The 14780-nt window shown below is 37.0% G+C and overlaps 1 protein-coding gene across 3 annotated transcripts; it reads left to right on the forward strand.

Annotated features, from left to right (window-relative positions):
- The first annotated feature begins 1643 nt into the window (after positions 1-1643).
- Positions 1644-14250, forward strand: ANGEL2 (angel homolog 2). 3 transcript variants are annotated; one of them, XM_006089887.3, is made up of 10 exons: positions 1811-2634; positions 4082-4332; positions 4959-5017; positions 5663-5919; positions 6585-6654; positions 8622-9043; positions 9913-10039; positions 10683-10740; positions 11244-11407; positions 12808-14250. In XM_006089887.3, the coding sequence occupies exons 3-10, from the start codon at positions 5011-5013 to the stop codon at positions 12957-12959; spliced, it is 1257 nt and encodes a 418-aa protein (XP_006089949.1). In that variant the 5' UTR covers positions 1811-2634; positions 4082-4332; positions 4959-5010; the 3' UTR covers positions 12960-14250. The 3 variants fall into 3 exon arrangements, with proteins under 3 accessions (XP_023610533.1, XP_006089949.1, XP_014312327.1); XM_023754765.1 differs by lacking the exons at positions 4082-4332; positions 4959-5017 and adding an exon at positions 1644-1664 and having other exon boundaries at positions 2309-2634; XM_014456841.2 differs by lacking the exon at positions 4082-4332.
- Positions 14251-14780: the final 530 nt, after the last annotated feature.

Here is a 14780-nt window from a genome sequence, read left to right on the forward strand (position 1 = left end):
ATGGTCACATTAAAGGGAAAATATCAATCTTTTCACGAAAGGGGGAAAGACCCCTTTGAAAGAGCGTGAGAACTTCTTTTCAACCCTGCCCCCCTGGTCGCCATAGCCCCAGGAAGGAGTCCCCAATTCCTCGCAAAACCCACTGGACCCAAAAAAACGAAACACCTACCTTAGGACGATTTAGAAGGCAAAAGGTGCCCGGTCTCCGGGTAGACCCCCCGTGACCCCCCAGGTTCCCAGAATAATAAAAACCCCCCCCCCGCGGCGCTGGGCACGGGGCCCCGAGGACGCGGCCAGTCGCGGAGCGCATCGGCCGCGGCGGGGCGGGTGCCCCCCGGACCAGGCTCGGCTTGGAGCCCGGCCACTGTCCCGCCGCCCAGCCTCCGAGGCCGCCCGCGCCTCCCCGCGCCCCGCAGGCCCCGCTGCACCGGCCGGAAGCTGACGGTCCCGGGAGGCCGCCGGTCCCCATAGGTCCCGCGCTCTGACCCCGAGGAGGCGCGCGCCGCACACACGCCGGGGTTGGTTGGTTGGTTGGTTGGTGTGTTCGTGTGTCCCAAACTCGAGTCTCTCGTGTACCAACCGAATTCTCGTTTACACCTGTGTTATTTACTGGAGATTTTTTTTTCTTGAAATTGACTCACTTGAAAAAGCACTTGGATAAGTGCCGCCCACAGGAGCGAAGCCCTGAGCAGCTACCTGCGGAATCTTGGCTTGGATGGACCGATGGGGGGTTTTTCTTAATACACCTTTAAAGTAAATCATCCGATGTTTAAAACCAAGCGGTTTAATTGTGTGCCGTATGGGACTGGCTCGTGTCCCCCATGTGGGAAGCACACCCTGTATTAATGATGACATCAGTTGGGGGGATTGGGTGTTCACTCCTGTCGTCCTGGGACTTGATGACAGTTCGGTTCAACCATGTTTTCTTGAGTACCAGCTGTGTGCCAGGCACTGTGCTAGGCACTTGGGAAGGGCTGGGGGTTAAAATGGTAACGATGAACAAAGTTCTGGCTTTGAAGGAGCTCATAAGACATCTCTGCCAGGGTGGGGCAAAAGTAGGTTTCCTGTTGTGAGTACTGAAACACAACTTACTCTTGTATTAGTTATAAATTGTTGGATTATTTTCCATGGGAACAACTGTAAACCTACTTTTGCCCTTCCCTGAAAGTTAACTGCAAATAGAGAGAACGTTTTGTAGTTGCAGGTATGATACTTCAACATGGTCGCTTATTAGGATGGAAAATGTATTGTTGGTAATGTTGTCACCAGACATGTTAGTCTGCCCATTCATGCCTTTAAAGATTTACAGTTAAGTTGAATTTAGAGAACAGTTTGAAAATGTATAAACACCATAAATATATAATAAAAATTAGATGTTGTTAAAATGAAAAGAGCATAACCTATAAAAGTCAAGTAACGGAAGATACACTTTAAGCGAAATTCCTTTGGTAACAGAAGTGGACATTATTGACACCACCTTGGAAAAATGTACCTTTAATGAATTCTGGAAGGGAAGGATAGAAGTCCTCAATCCTAATATTTTGCCAGAATAGTATAGTAAGAAGATGGTGCCCAATAAAGCCTGAGAGCAACATATCTACTCAACATAATAGTAATGCTACTTTGGAGATATTTTGGATGATGGGTTAAATTGGTGAATTCTAGTAAGTAATCTCTATACTCTTCCACTTCCCTCGAGGAAAAGCATGCTTTTAAAGAGAGAGAGAGAGAGAAATAAATTATCCACCTACTGATTAGCCAGAGAGGTCTTTTTTTGAAGTTATGATACGGTTTTTGTTTTAGCTATACAAACGTTGGGAAGATACAACTTTGGTATAAAAAAAAAAACTGTTCAGAAACAGGTTTGGTTTTTACTCCAAACCAAGTTGGAAGACAGGTTCACTTTAATTGTAGTCAGCTTATGTGTTATTTAATACTTATTTGATGAGTATTATGCTTGCTGTGGATTTTATTTGTCCATTGAGTTTTATTAGATGCCAGAAAGCTAAACTGATGGTTGATTTAGCTCTCAGTTGAACTGTGGTGGACTTTTTGAAGTGAATGTGTTGTTTTGGAAACTGGTGGATTCTACATTAAGTGTTTAGAATACCAGTCCAAGTTGTTTAGGAGAATATTGATATACTGCTCTAATAGTTAAATGATGGCTGCTTTTCCCACTTCCTTCACAGATTTAGAAGTCAGATTGTAAATATGAGACCTTGTCTTCCCTCGAGGAAACAGATTTGGGTTTTGTGTACTGTAGCAGAACCTAAAGTGGTGCCTCAAGGAGTGTATTTATTTCTTTTAGATACCCCATGTTACCCCATCACCAGAGGAGTCTGGGCAGAGACTGGACTACACCGTGGGAGAATCTGCAAAGGTGTTGCTGGAACAGACATATTTCTAGTTGTATGAGGTGGCCTGGACATTATTCTCGTGCTCCTTACCCCTACTTCAGTAGTAGGCATTTCTCATTAAATTGGAGACCACCTTGTTTGTTTGAGTCTAGAACTCAGTTTCAGTACTGGAATTGGAGACCTGACAGCCTGAGCCAGACATCTTTGATTCATCTCTCTAGTTCCATCATGAACTCTGAGGGAGATGAGCCTTCATCAAAACGAAGAAAACACCAAGGTAAAGGTGACATTTATCTTGGTGCAGAAATAGATATAAGCCATGGACTGATTCAACTTTCATGCCTAATCTTCAAGAAAACCTCCTGCAGGTTTAAGAGGTGTTTGGTTTTTACTTCCAGCCAGTAGTTTTCTGAAAGGAAAAGGGACATTATTTTTTTAAATGCAGTTATTCTTATCTTCAATTAATTGTGTATTTCTGGCAGTAAAAACAGAAGTGACTCTACAAATAGGATAAGGTGGGAAAGAATGGAGGACTAGATTAAAACATTAAGTTTAATTGAAGAAAATTTTTAAATCCAGTGTTTTTGAAACAAAGGTTCTTAGATTTCTTAGAAATTGGTGGATGTATTATTGGAAGTCCACAGATCTATAAAACTAAATTTCATGTTTTCATTTTTAAGCTAACTTTTTAAAATGATAACTTTTAAAAATAAGACAAAAGAATTTTCTTAAATAGAAATAATCAATTGAAAGATAATTTCTCACAGAATAGGATTTTACCTTATGAAATCTGTATTTTCATCCTGAGGTCTATTGATCTAATCTTGAGAGGCTGTGGGAAGTTTTATCTTTTAAAATACCTGATTCAACTTTAAGAAACTGTTTTTTCTAAATATGTTGGTTATTCCTGTTTTTCTCATATTCTTTTTACTCAAAACAATTAACAAGACTCCCTCTATGCTGCCAGTCCTAACCCTGCCCCCAAGGATATAATTGGAATTGTCTTCTTGTCTTCTTGACTGAGCTATGATGCCTCTGAAGATAATTGAAAGTAGGCTGTGTAGGTGTTAATGTGTAGAGAGCAGACATAACTTTGTCAAAGGAAGACATTAACTTGGAAGTCAGAGCTAGAAGATTAGTTAGTGTTCTTTTAAGAAGAAATTCTACTACACATTTAAGTAGAAATTCTAAGCACTCAGAAGTGAAAATCTATTTTCACTCAGAAATGAGAATCTATTAACCACAGTTTGAATCAATGAAAGATTTAGAGGCATTAAAATTAGTTTCCTAAGAACAATCTATAATCTGTAAATCCAGGGCTATATGATATGAGATTGCTTTTCATTGATGTATTCATCGCCTATTGAGGCAGCACACTTCTCTTTTGTAAATCTGGTAGCTGTCAGGTGGAGCTGTGCCATGTGCCATATGACATAAGCATGGGCTTAGGAACCACTCCCTGCTGTCATTCTGCTCCACCAATTGTGTAAACTTGGACAGATTATTGAATCTGCTCCTTGGTCTCCTAGTGTAAAGTAGTGCTTACTTTCAAAGCCTGTTGGCAATGAAATGATATGTCAAAGTGCCCAGCATACTGTTGGCTTCATAGTAGGTACTCAGAAAATTGTGGTGGTGGTGTTTTCCCTTTAATGGATGGGGAATTACATTTACACACTGATAAACTTGGATTGCAACCTGACTCTCTATATGTCCATTCTTCCTAGGTATTGTGAATAAGGAAAATGCTCTTCGTTAAGCCATATTTGTGACTTCCGATATTTCACTAATACTTTTCAATCAAGAGAACAGCATTGCTAACTTGCCTATCACTTTAAAGTGGTATTTGAAGGATTTGTGTGACACAATTAAGACTTTTTAATTAGGCACCCTAAAAACCTGATCAGGCCTAGTGCTTACTTTCTTTGATTCATCTGTCTTCTCTGCTGTGATCACCTTGTTCCTCCTGACATGGAAGGTATATAAGCTTTTGTGGTATGAATTTATGTTGTGAAGTATATGAAGGCCAAAGACTATTTACTCCATCAGTGGTTTTCAAATTGTCTTCCATGGAACTCTAGCATTCAGACACATTTCTGTATGTTTATTCAAAGCAGTGTGGTCAGGATAAATGTATTTACCCCATCACTCCACTCCCAGTCCCAGTATACCAGGGATTGATGTTCATGACATGAAAAGTAATGCTGAAGGGTTGTACAAACTCCAGAGGTTGAAAGCCACTGTATTGGTGGAATGTTAGGTATTGTGTAATCCAATAAAATAAAAGCCTTCATGCAAGAAAAGGGAGAGATTCTAGGGCTGAGATTTCTTATATTATTGAATCATACTTGGAAGTCCATCTCCTAGTTTATTTCTCCAAGGTCTTCCCATTTCTTGTTTTCTCCTTCTTTTGAGTTCATACATTCTCTAAAAGTTCCACATTTTTCTTCATGGCTTCCAGGCCGTTAAAGTATGCCCTTTAGTGGTGGGATGAGGGAGACAAGATCAAAGGTGAAAACATATATGGTGGTCATTTCTAAATCGAGGACTGCCTGTAATTGCAAAATCTCATGCTTTTTGATTCTCTTTTCATCACTTTTTCAGGGTACATGATGTCTTTGCAGAATATAAATCATCACACATTCCTGGTTGCTGCATGCTAGGTTCGTCAACCAGCCATTATCATTTACCAGCATTCTGTAACTATGTTACATGTAACTTTTGCTTTGGTATGCATTAAAAAGATTTTTTTTGTTCATTTTGTTTGCATCGTCCCACTTCAGTTTTAGACACTAAATACTGCTTCTATATATTGTCATTATACACCCTTCATTTGTGTCTAAAGCAAAATTCTGAGATGTGTTCTTTATGGAATCACTGGATGATCTTATCTTACTAATAGGGAATAAAATATGTGAAATGATCTTATTGGAAAGCCAGCAGTGACATACAAATATATTATTATGGTTACAAAGTTGCTAAGTCACTTTTTAACCATAAAGAAGTGAGAAACCACACCCCTGTATAGTCTTAGTTTTATTAACACATACTCTTCATCTTCAGAATGACTTGCTACATCCTTTTAACCTGTTGTGTACCTCTTGTCAGGCAGTATTTCATTTTACAGCCTTTTAATCAATTTGGTGACAACTTCTGGTTATTTAGTGCTATATTGCCATTTTCTATGGGAAAACATTGTATTCATTGCCTATGGAAATTTTTAAAAGGCAAGAAAATACTTATATACAAGAAAACATATGGCCTGTTTTTAAAATTAATTCTTTATATTTTGTCCAATGTTTTAACAGGCACCATCAAACGGCATTGGGAATATATATGTAACCATAATAAAGAAAATATGAAGATTCTAGGAGACAAAAATGTTGACCCCATATGTGAAGACAGTGAGAACAAGTTTGACTTTACAGTGATGTCCTATAATATACTTTCACAAAATTTATTGGAAGATAATTCACACCTCTATAGACACTGCCGGCGACCAGTGTTACACTGGAGTTTTAGGTTTCCCAATATTCTGAAAGAAATTAAAAACTTTGATGCAGATGTAAGTACAAAATATCTAAATTCTTCACACAAGTAATAGTTGGGTTAAATGGTTTATTTGTAAACTAAATGGTTTTCTCCCTGTTGTTTTGTAAGAAGGGAAGACATTTAAATATAGTGATGGAACAGTTTTTAACAAGGTATCATGACTTCCAAAGAGTCATTTGCTAATGGTTGTTGGTATAAGTAATCATCTAACTTTTCAAAAAGATCCAAAAATCTTTAGTATTGGTCACTTCTGAGATAGGGTCTAGCAACATATTAAGCATTTAGTAAATATTTCCTTTTATTTTAAATTTAAGTAATTGATGCAAAAATCTAAAAAATGACTTTCAAAGAAATCACCTCTTAAGAAAGGACAAGAAGAATTTAGTACTAATACATGTATAAATTCAGGGAAAATATTCTGATGCGTAAATTAAGAATATAGTAAGTTTTGTATAGTAATAAAGCTTCATGTGATTAAAGGCCAGGGCTTGGGGCACTGGTCAAATTTGGAAATGTAACATTAATTTGATTGACCTGTAAATTATAAGAAAAATAAGGATTTTGCAACTTTCATCAGGCTTTTAAAATTTTAAAGTCTGTTCAGAGATAGAGCACCAGAACATTTATCTCTCTCTCTTTTTCTTTTTTTTAATTCAAAGCCTCTTTTTTTCTTCCAAGGTACTTTGTTTGCAAGAAGTTCAAGCAGATCATTATGGAACAGAGATCAGGCCAAGTTTGGAATCGTTGGGTACAATGTAACTTTTATTTTAGCCAAATTTACTTTGGAAGATTGGTATGTTGTTAAAGCATAACTTGCTAACAAAGAAGTGTGGCGTATTTGGGCCAAAAATCTTAATTTTGAAAAATGTAATACCTATTTCAAAAGGCCAGGAAAAGATTGACGTATTTCAAGCGAAAACTTTTGTGCTGGTATGTAATTTTAATTCAAAGGGAAAGATGTGTAAGAATCTCTTAATAGCTTCCTTTGTAGGAGTTGCTTTGCCCATCACTACTAGACTCAGAATTCTGAGCTCCATGAGATGAGGGACCATTCTGTTCCGTGGTCGGCAAACCGTGGCTCGCGAGCCACATGCGGCTCTTTGGCCCCTTGAGTGTGGCTCTTCCACAGAATACCACGTGCATGCGCACATGTACAGTGCGATTGAAATTTCGTGGCCCATGCGCAGAAGTCGGTATTTTGTGGAAGAGCCGATATTTTGTGGAAGAGCCACACTCAAGGGGCCAAAGAGCCGCATGTGGCTCGCGAGCCGCAGTTTGCTGACCACTGGAGGTCATTATTATAACACAAGTGTTTACCCGTGCCTAATGGATAGAAACTAAAAGCCTCTTTGATGAGTGAACACTTTTAAATTATCTGTTTGAGAAATGCTGCCTACTTTGCATTCATTCAGGAAATATTTTTTGAATACCTGCTGAACATCATGCAATGTTTATTCTAGGCAGTGGGGATACAGCAGTGAGCAAAACAGATAACAAGTCTCTGCCCTTGTGCAGTGTACATTCTAGTGGAGAAAGGCTGACAATAAATCAAATAAATGTGTAAACAGTTCATAAAGTAATGGTAGTTTCCTGGAGAAAAGCAGGAAAGTGGAATGAATCAGATTTCAGTTGTAAACAGATGATCAGAGAAAGTGACAGTTGAGCAAGACTTGAAGGAGGTGAATGAAAAAGCCATGCCTAAACCATTCCAGACTGAGGAAATAGCAAAGGAAAGGCCCTAAGGTTGTAGTGCCTTAAGGCAGACAGGCAGACTAGTGTGTGTGGAGTGGAGCAAGAAGGGAAGAGTTAGAGCAAAAGGATCAGAGGTACTTGGTGGGTAGGTTATTATAAGTCCCTGCTGTCTTTGTCATGACTGACTTTTTAAAAAAATATATTTTATTGATTTCTTTACAGAGAGGAAGGGAGAGGGATAGAGAGTTAGAAACATCGATGAGAGAGAAACATCGATCAGCTGCCACCTGCACATCTCCCACTGGGGATGTGCCCACACCTAAGGTACATGCCGTTGGCCGGAATCGAACCTGGGACTGTTCAGTCCGCAGGCCAACGCTCTATCCACTGAGCCAAACCGGTTAGGGCGTCATGACTGACTTTTACTAGGATGCAAATGACAGCATGATGTTACACATTAGCATATTTAAGATTGAAGTCTGACCATAAAGAGACCTATTACACCTAGCCCCAAACTTTTTTGATTCCAACACTTATTCCTACATTACTGTTTTGCAAAATATACTTTGGTAAACATTGTTCAAAAATATTAGCTGTGTGTGTGTGTGTGTGTGTGTGTGTGTGTGTATATACTTCCTATATAATAAAAGGCTAATATGCAAATCAACCGAACAGTGGAATGACTGGTCGCTATGATGCGCACTGACCACCAGGGGGCAGACGCTCAACACATGAGCTGCCCCCTGGTGGCGCTCAGCCAGAAGCCGGGCTCACTGCTGGCGAGCACAGCAGCGGTGGCAGGAGCCTCTCCTGCCTCCGAGGTAGCGCTAAGGATGTCCAACTGACAGTTTAGGCCCGCTCCCTGGCAGTCGGACATTCCCCAAGGGCTCATGGACTGCAAGAGGGCACAGGCTGGGCTGTGGGACACCCCCCCCCCCAAGTGCATGAATTTCGTGCACTGGGTCTCTAGTATATATATAAATCCCAGTTTAAATTGTTTTAAATTTCTTTTTTTTTTAATAGGTTATCACTGTGAGTACAAGATTCGTACGGGAAGGAAACCGGATGGCTGTGCCATTTGCTTCAAACATTCCAAATTTTCACTTTTATCAGTGAACCCAGTGGAATTCTACCGCCCTGATGTTCCTCTGTTGGACAGAGACAATGTTGGATTAGTGTTACTCTTGCAGCCCAAAATTCCAAGTGGTGCCTCTCCTGCAATCTGTGTAGCTAACACACATCTGTTGTATAACCCAAGGCGAGGTGACATTAAGCTGACCCAATTGGCAATGCTTCTGGCAGAGATTTCCAGTGTTGCCCATCAGAAAGATGGCAGCTTCTACCCTATTGTTATGTGTGGGGACTTTAATTCTGTTCCTGGTTCTCCGCTCTATAGTTTCATAAAGGACGGAAAATTGAATTATGAAGGACTTGCCATAGGAAAGGTAAGTCCTCACGTCATCATTACTAGGAGGTGGACTTGGCTCTCTGTTCACAGTAATGTGAGGATAGTCATCACAGGCCTGTTTGAAACCTTGAATGATTCAGTACCCTCACTTTACCAACCTATGTTGATTTTCCACGACTACTAATAATTACTTTTATCCACTTGGTTGAATTTCATCTTTTCCATCTATTTGTGGCAACATTCTGCTTGGAGGAATTAGCAGGCTGCAAAAAATCCAAAATGGAAGAGAAAAAAAAAGAAACGTTGACAAACACGAATACTTCATAAATAAGAAACTACTCACAAGGTGGCAGAATAGACTTTGGAATGCTGGATGTGAGGAATACAGTTAGCAAAACAGTAATTTAATATTTCTTTATAATTTCCTTTGCATAATGATAAATATTTTAATTCCATAGCTGAGTATCATTTATCCCATTATTTCCATTGTGCTCTCTTCTGCTTACTTTTGATCCTTTGATCTTCCATATATTTAACCAAGTAAGTTTTTCACCACTGACATTTGATAGTTTAAAACTTTATAAGAGTTTACCTCTCTTAGTATTTTCTATAATAGGAACTATATTGCAGGTAGCAAAAAGGAGGGGCAATATTAGTCAAAAGTGATAGATCATTTAGGTGGCCAAATTAAGAAAAACACGTATAAGAAAAGATTGCCATTTCCATGTAAATAAGTGCTTTCTGAACTGTATTTGAACAAGATCCTATAAGCACAAATAATCACTTAATATAATGAATAAAAAGTAATATTTATCATTCTTGGATTCCCTTTCATTTAACAAACTTTTCAATACATAAACTATTTAAAATCTACTCACTTAAGATACCTGTTGAAATTTTGTTTAGGTATCTGGCCAGGAACAGTCTACACGGGGACAAAGAATTTTATCTATTCCAATTTGGCCCCCAAACCTAGGTATCTCACAGAACTGTGTGTATGAGGTACAGCAGGTACCAAAAGTAGAAAAGACAGGTAAGTGTTTGCAATATATTTTGGCAGTCTTCTTCATAATGCTTTCCATTTTATTGATTTTTTACAGAGAGGAAGGGAGAACATCTCAGGTATAAATATTCATATACTATAAAAACATGAAGTTGTTTACTTATTCCTTTATTCAGAGACATGCCCTTGACCGGAATCGAACCTGGGACCCTTGAGTCCGCAGGCCGACGCTCTATCCACTGAGCCAAACCGGTTTCGGCTGCAATATATTTTGGCAGTCTACTTCATAATGCTTTCCCTTTGAACATAAAACTAAAATTTTAAAGGGATAACATCTCAGGAATAAATATTCATATACTATAAAAACATGAAGTTGTTTACTTATTCCTTTATTCAGAGAGCTCTAAACTTACCTTTTTAAAATTGAACTTCCCAAATTATCTTTGCATGAATTACTTGCATGTTGCTTTGGAAATGTTTGCATTTTATGTTTGCTAATTTTGGAGATCATCAAAACATAAAGCTTTTAGTATGAAACATTTAACTAGGCATTGTATCTAAACTAGATATGTCTTAAATATTGTTGCTAGAATAAAAAGACTGTACTAAGGCAAACTAGAATAAAACAGTATATTGACAGTATTAAAATACGTAGTTTTCTTTGTTCTTACAGACAGTGATCCGACACAAACACAGCTGGATAAAACAGAAGTCCTAGCAACAGCTGAAAAGTGAGTTCTGAAAAGCAATAGTGGACATTAGCTGACTTTAGTTTAAAAGAGTTCCTCAAAACTGACTTAAAAAAGTGATAAAAAATGAAGATATTCTGTGCTGGTGAAGAATGTTGGCTCTATTAGACTTGCAAGGTTGCCACAAACCTTTTAATTTGTAAAAAATGGAACATCTGCAAAGTGCAATAGTGAAGTGCAGTAAAATGAGGAATGCCTGTAAATTGTTTTAGAATGTGTGTTTATTGGTAAGTGGAGGCTCTGAATAGAATTAATAAATCACATGCATATGTTAGTTATTGAGCTCCCCCCCACCATGCTTCACAGCCTTGTTTATGGGTTTTGATATCACTGCATGAATGCCAAACTGTGATATCGTCTGTTTAAGTACAGCTGTCCTAATGTCTGGCTTTGTCTGGAAATTAAATGAAAAAGTGCTTTAATAGGAGGAATTATAAATCATGAAAAACTTGATAGATGCTAAACACTTTTTCTTTTTAATTTAGGTTATCTTCACATTTACAGCACCATTTCAGCTTGTCATCTGTTTATTCGCATTATTTTCCTGACACTGGAATTCCAGAAGTGACCACCTGTCATTCCCGAAGTGCCATAACTGTGGATTATATTTTCTATTCTGGGGAAAAGAAAGATGTTGCTGGGGAGCCAGGTAAAGAAAGCATGGAATCTTAAGTTCTGCCCAGAACACAGTAACTAAAACCTCAGGGCTGAAGTTGGCAGTTATTAGCTAAACATCTAGATAAAGTTCTAGCTTTACAAGTTAAAAATACTTTTTAATTGGTAATATATTTGACAGATTGGTAATGCATTTGAATAATCGTTTAATCACCTGAAAAAGATGGAGACAGTGGAACACCTCAAAACAAATTATCTAGGAATTATATCCTCAGCTCTACCCTCCAGCCCAGTCACCTTCTGAGTTCTAGGTCTTTCATATTGCCCTTTTGTTTTACTTGCTGTGATTTACTGTTTTATTGTGCCAGCAACATCATATTGTTTGTACTTAAATGTATTGCCACACCCTGCCTTCATTGGAGGACCTTGCTTAAACTTCCAACAATAGACAGTTTTGTCATATTGACCTTACACTATTTTTTTTTCTGGAAAGAGGTCTGTGACTGTGTTTTCAAAAAGCAAAGGTGATAAAACATTTCCTGGTATGAATCAATGAAAACAAGACTTTATTAACCAAGGATTTAACATAGAGAAGAAAATGCAGTTTCATATAAGTGGAAGTCAGAAAACACCATTTAGAAAACTTTGGAAGTCCATAATGTTGGCAGCTGTTGTCTTTTCTGATTTTCCCTATTTTCGCTTCCAGTTCTTGATGCTACTTTTCTTTTCCCCTTTTGTGTGTTTTTTCTTCCTCCTGAGGATAACATTATTAGTAATACTCAAGAGATGGCTTACTCCTCCCCACTAGATCAGCTCCACAAAATATGCTCCTTTGAATTTGTAATAAGGTTCTGGTAGTTGTCGTGCAAGAACTGTTCACTAGGTGGCAGAAGTGTGCCATAGACCAACACCTCTAATTTTAACATTTAAGAGCATGTCCACTTTTATTTTTCCTGTTGACCCAATTGGCAATGATTATAAATTTATTCTCCAGTCACCTTATAAACTTTCTACTTAGCTTTGACCATGCCTGTCTGGTTTTATACAACTATAGAATGGTTGATGGATAAATTTCTTATGTAGTTGTCAATACCAAATCAGTCTTAACATTCTTATTACATTGATGTTTTCTTCTGGATTATTTTCAGAACTTGAAATAGAAAACATATCTTAAATAGAAAAAAACAAGCATCTGAAACTGCTGTGTATTTGAGAACTATAATTAGGTTACATTCAACAAATATTTAATTATATTCCAAAAACTTCTTTTAACAACTTATATTAGTAAACATTTTTATCATATTCTGAAAACTGTTCCACATTTAGACTTCCAGAGGGGTCTTTAGTTCTATATTGTTGTTTAGAAAGAAAAGACTTCGTATGATTAATTTACAACCTGTTGACAGTTTCATGAAATATGTTTCTTTAATGTAGGAACTGAAGTTGCTTTGGTTGGAGGCTTGAAACTTCTAGCTAGACTGTCACTTCTTACAGAACAAGACTTGTGGACTGTTAATGGACTTCCAAATGAAAACAACTCTTCAGATCATCTGCCTTTATTGGCCAAGTTCAGACTTGAACTCTGACTCTTCTTTGATTATATATATACTTTTCTTTGCAATTTATATTCTTTTTCAAAGACTGTAAAGTTGTTCTTAAGAGTTTGCATGTTGTTTATTTTTGCGCCGTGGAGTTTCTGAAGAGGTTATGTTAAATGCTTGGAACTGATATCAGAGACACAAGTTTACAACAATTTTCTGTTTTCATAATGAAAGAATATTTTCCTGACAAATGATATCTAAATGCTCTTTATTGTAAAATAATTGTAAATATTTTTTATTCTAAATTCTAGTAAAATAGACAGTGACTTTTAAAAATAGTGCATCTTTAATCCTCTTAATTCCATTTCATGTTTTTGGCAAGTTTTATGGTGAATCCCAAAGTGTCTTTGAGTTCTTGCAAACCACAACTCATTTCCCTTCCAGAAGGCTTTATTTCATTGTGAGGACCATAAATTTGTTAAGTCCCAATTAGTTAATCTCAGAAATCATTGGGTCATTTTCAAGTCTCCAACCATTTCAATGTGTTTTTGAGGGGGCTTGATAATGCTTTTTAAAATTGTACAGATTATTTTAATCCATCTTGTTACTATCCTGGGACATGTAATATATCTACATTTTGTTGGGGTAAAAGGTCCCATAATTAGTGGGATGAAGACTACACAAGCCCACTTTTCCATCCTGTAACAGACAGACCATTAAGGAGGCAGATTGGGGTTATGTCTTCATTTCCCTAGCAATTTTTTTTTCTTTTCTCTATTCAGTTTCAAGAAAAGATCTCTGGGTTAGGGAAGATTTTATTTTAGCGAACTAATACTGTAGACATTTATTTTATTAGGAAACTTGTCTTTGGAACAAAGTGGCAGCTATAAGATTATTTTTGTTTTGCCTCAGAAATTTGAGGAAGCCAGCAAAAATCTAGTGGGTAAATACCGACTTGGAGATCTAATATTCTTTAGTAATTTTAACTGTTTCAGTGTTTTGTTTCTAAAATGTGTTTTAACATGATGTAGCAGTGTGAGATAGTCCTGATATTTTTTATGAAGTGGTTAAGAGCAGGTCTAATAATTCTGCATTTGGCTCTATGTGTTTGAATCAAAAATTTTAAACCATAAAAAGAAAATTTTCTCTTTTTTTTAGACATGGTAATCAAAGAATTATGTGTATTTTTACCGAATAATTTTATATTGAATTATACTGAATTAGTAAAGTTTTTACGGTGAGTTTTCTTAGTATAATGCTTCACTTTAAATTAGAAAGCAGTAGTTACTTTATAGTCTTGGACTTTAAAAGTTTCTGTATTTTGTACTGCCATTATAAAAAAATAAAAATAGATGAATACCCCAAAAGGCATGTGGGCTATAAGGATCTGGCTAGTAAAAATTATAAGAAAATACTTTTAAATGTTTAATTTTTCACTTTGGGGCTCTTTTATTTATGGTATTAACTATAGTTCTAGGATTTTCCAGATTTTCTAGTCACAGTTTTCAGAATATTCTGATCTGTCCTAATTAGCAGATATTATCATTATCAAATAATAACAGCAGATAGTATAATTATCCCCTTTTAGTATTTGGGAAAGAAAAATGAAAATTCCTTGATTACTGCTTTCACACACACACACACACACATACATATATATATTCATTAATGACAGACTAACATCCCTGAAAACCTCTGTGGAAATTCAGTTTTTCATATCCTGATTAATATATTGTGATTTTTAGGCCCTTTTCATCTGCTTCATTTTTATTGAGTTAATCCATAAAATAGCTTTCTCCTTTATCTTATAGAATGAAGAAGTATTAGTTTGTAGGACTGGAGGCCAAAAAGGTCAATGTAACTTTT

The sequence above is a fragment of the Myotis lucifugus genome, unplaced genomic scaffold, assembly GCF_000147115.1.
Source record: "Myotis lucifugus unplaced genomic scaffold, Myoluc2.0 scaffold_65, whole genome shotgun sequence".
Taxonomy (NCBI): domain Eukaryota; kingdom Metazoa; phylum Chordata; class Mammalia; order Chiroptera; family Vespertilionidae; genus Myotis; species Myotis lucifugus.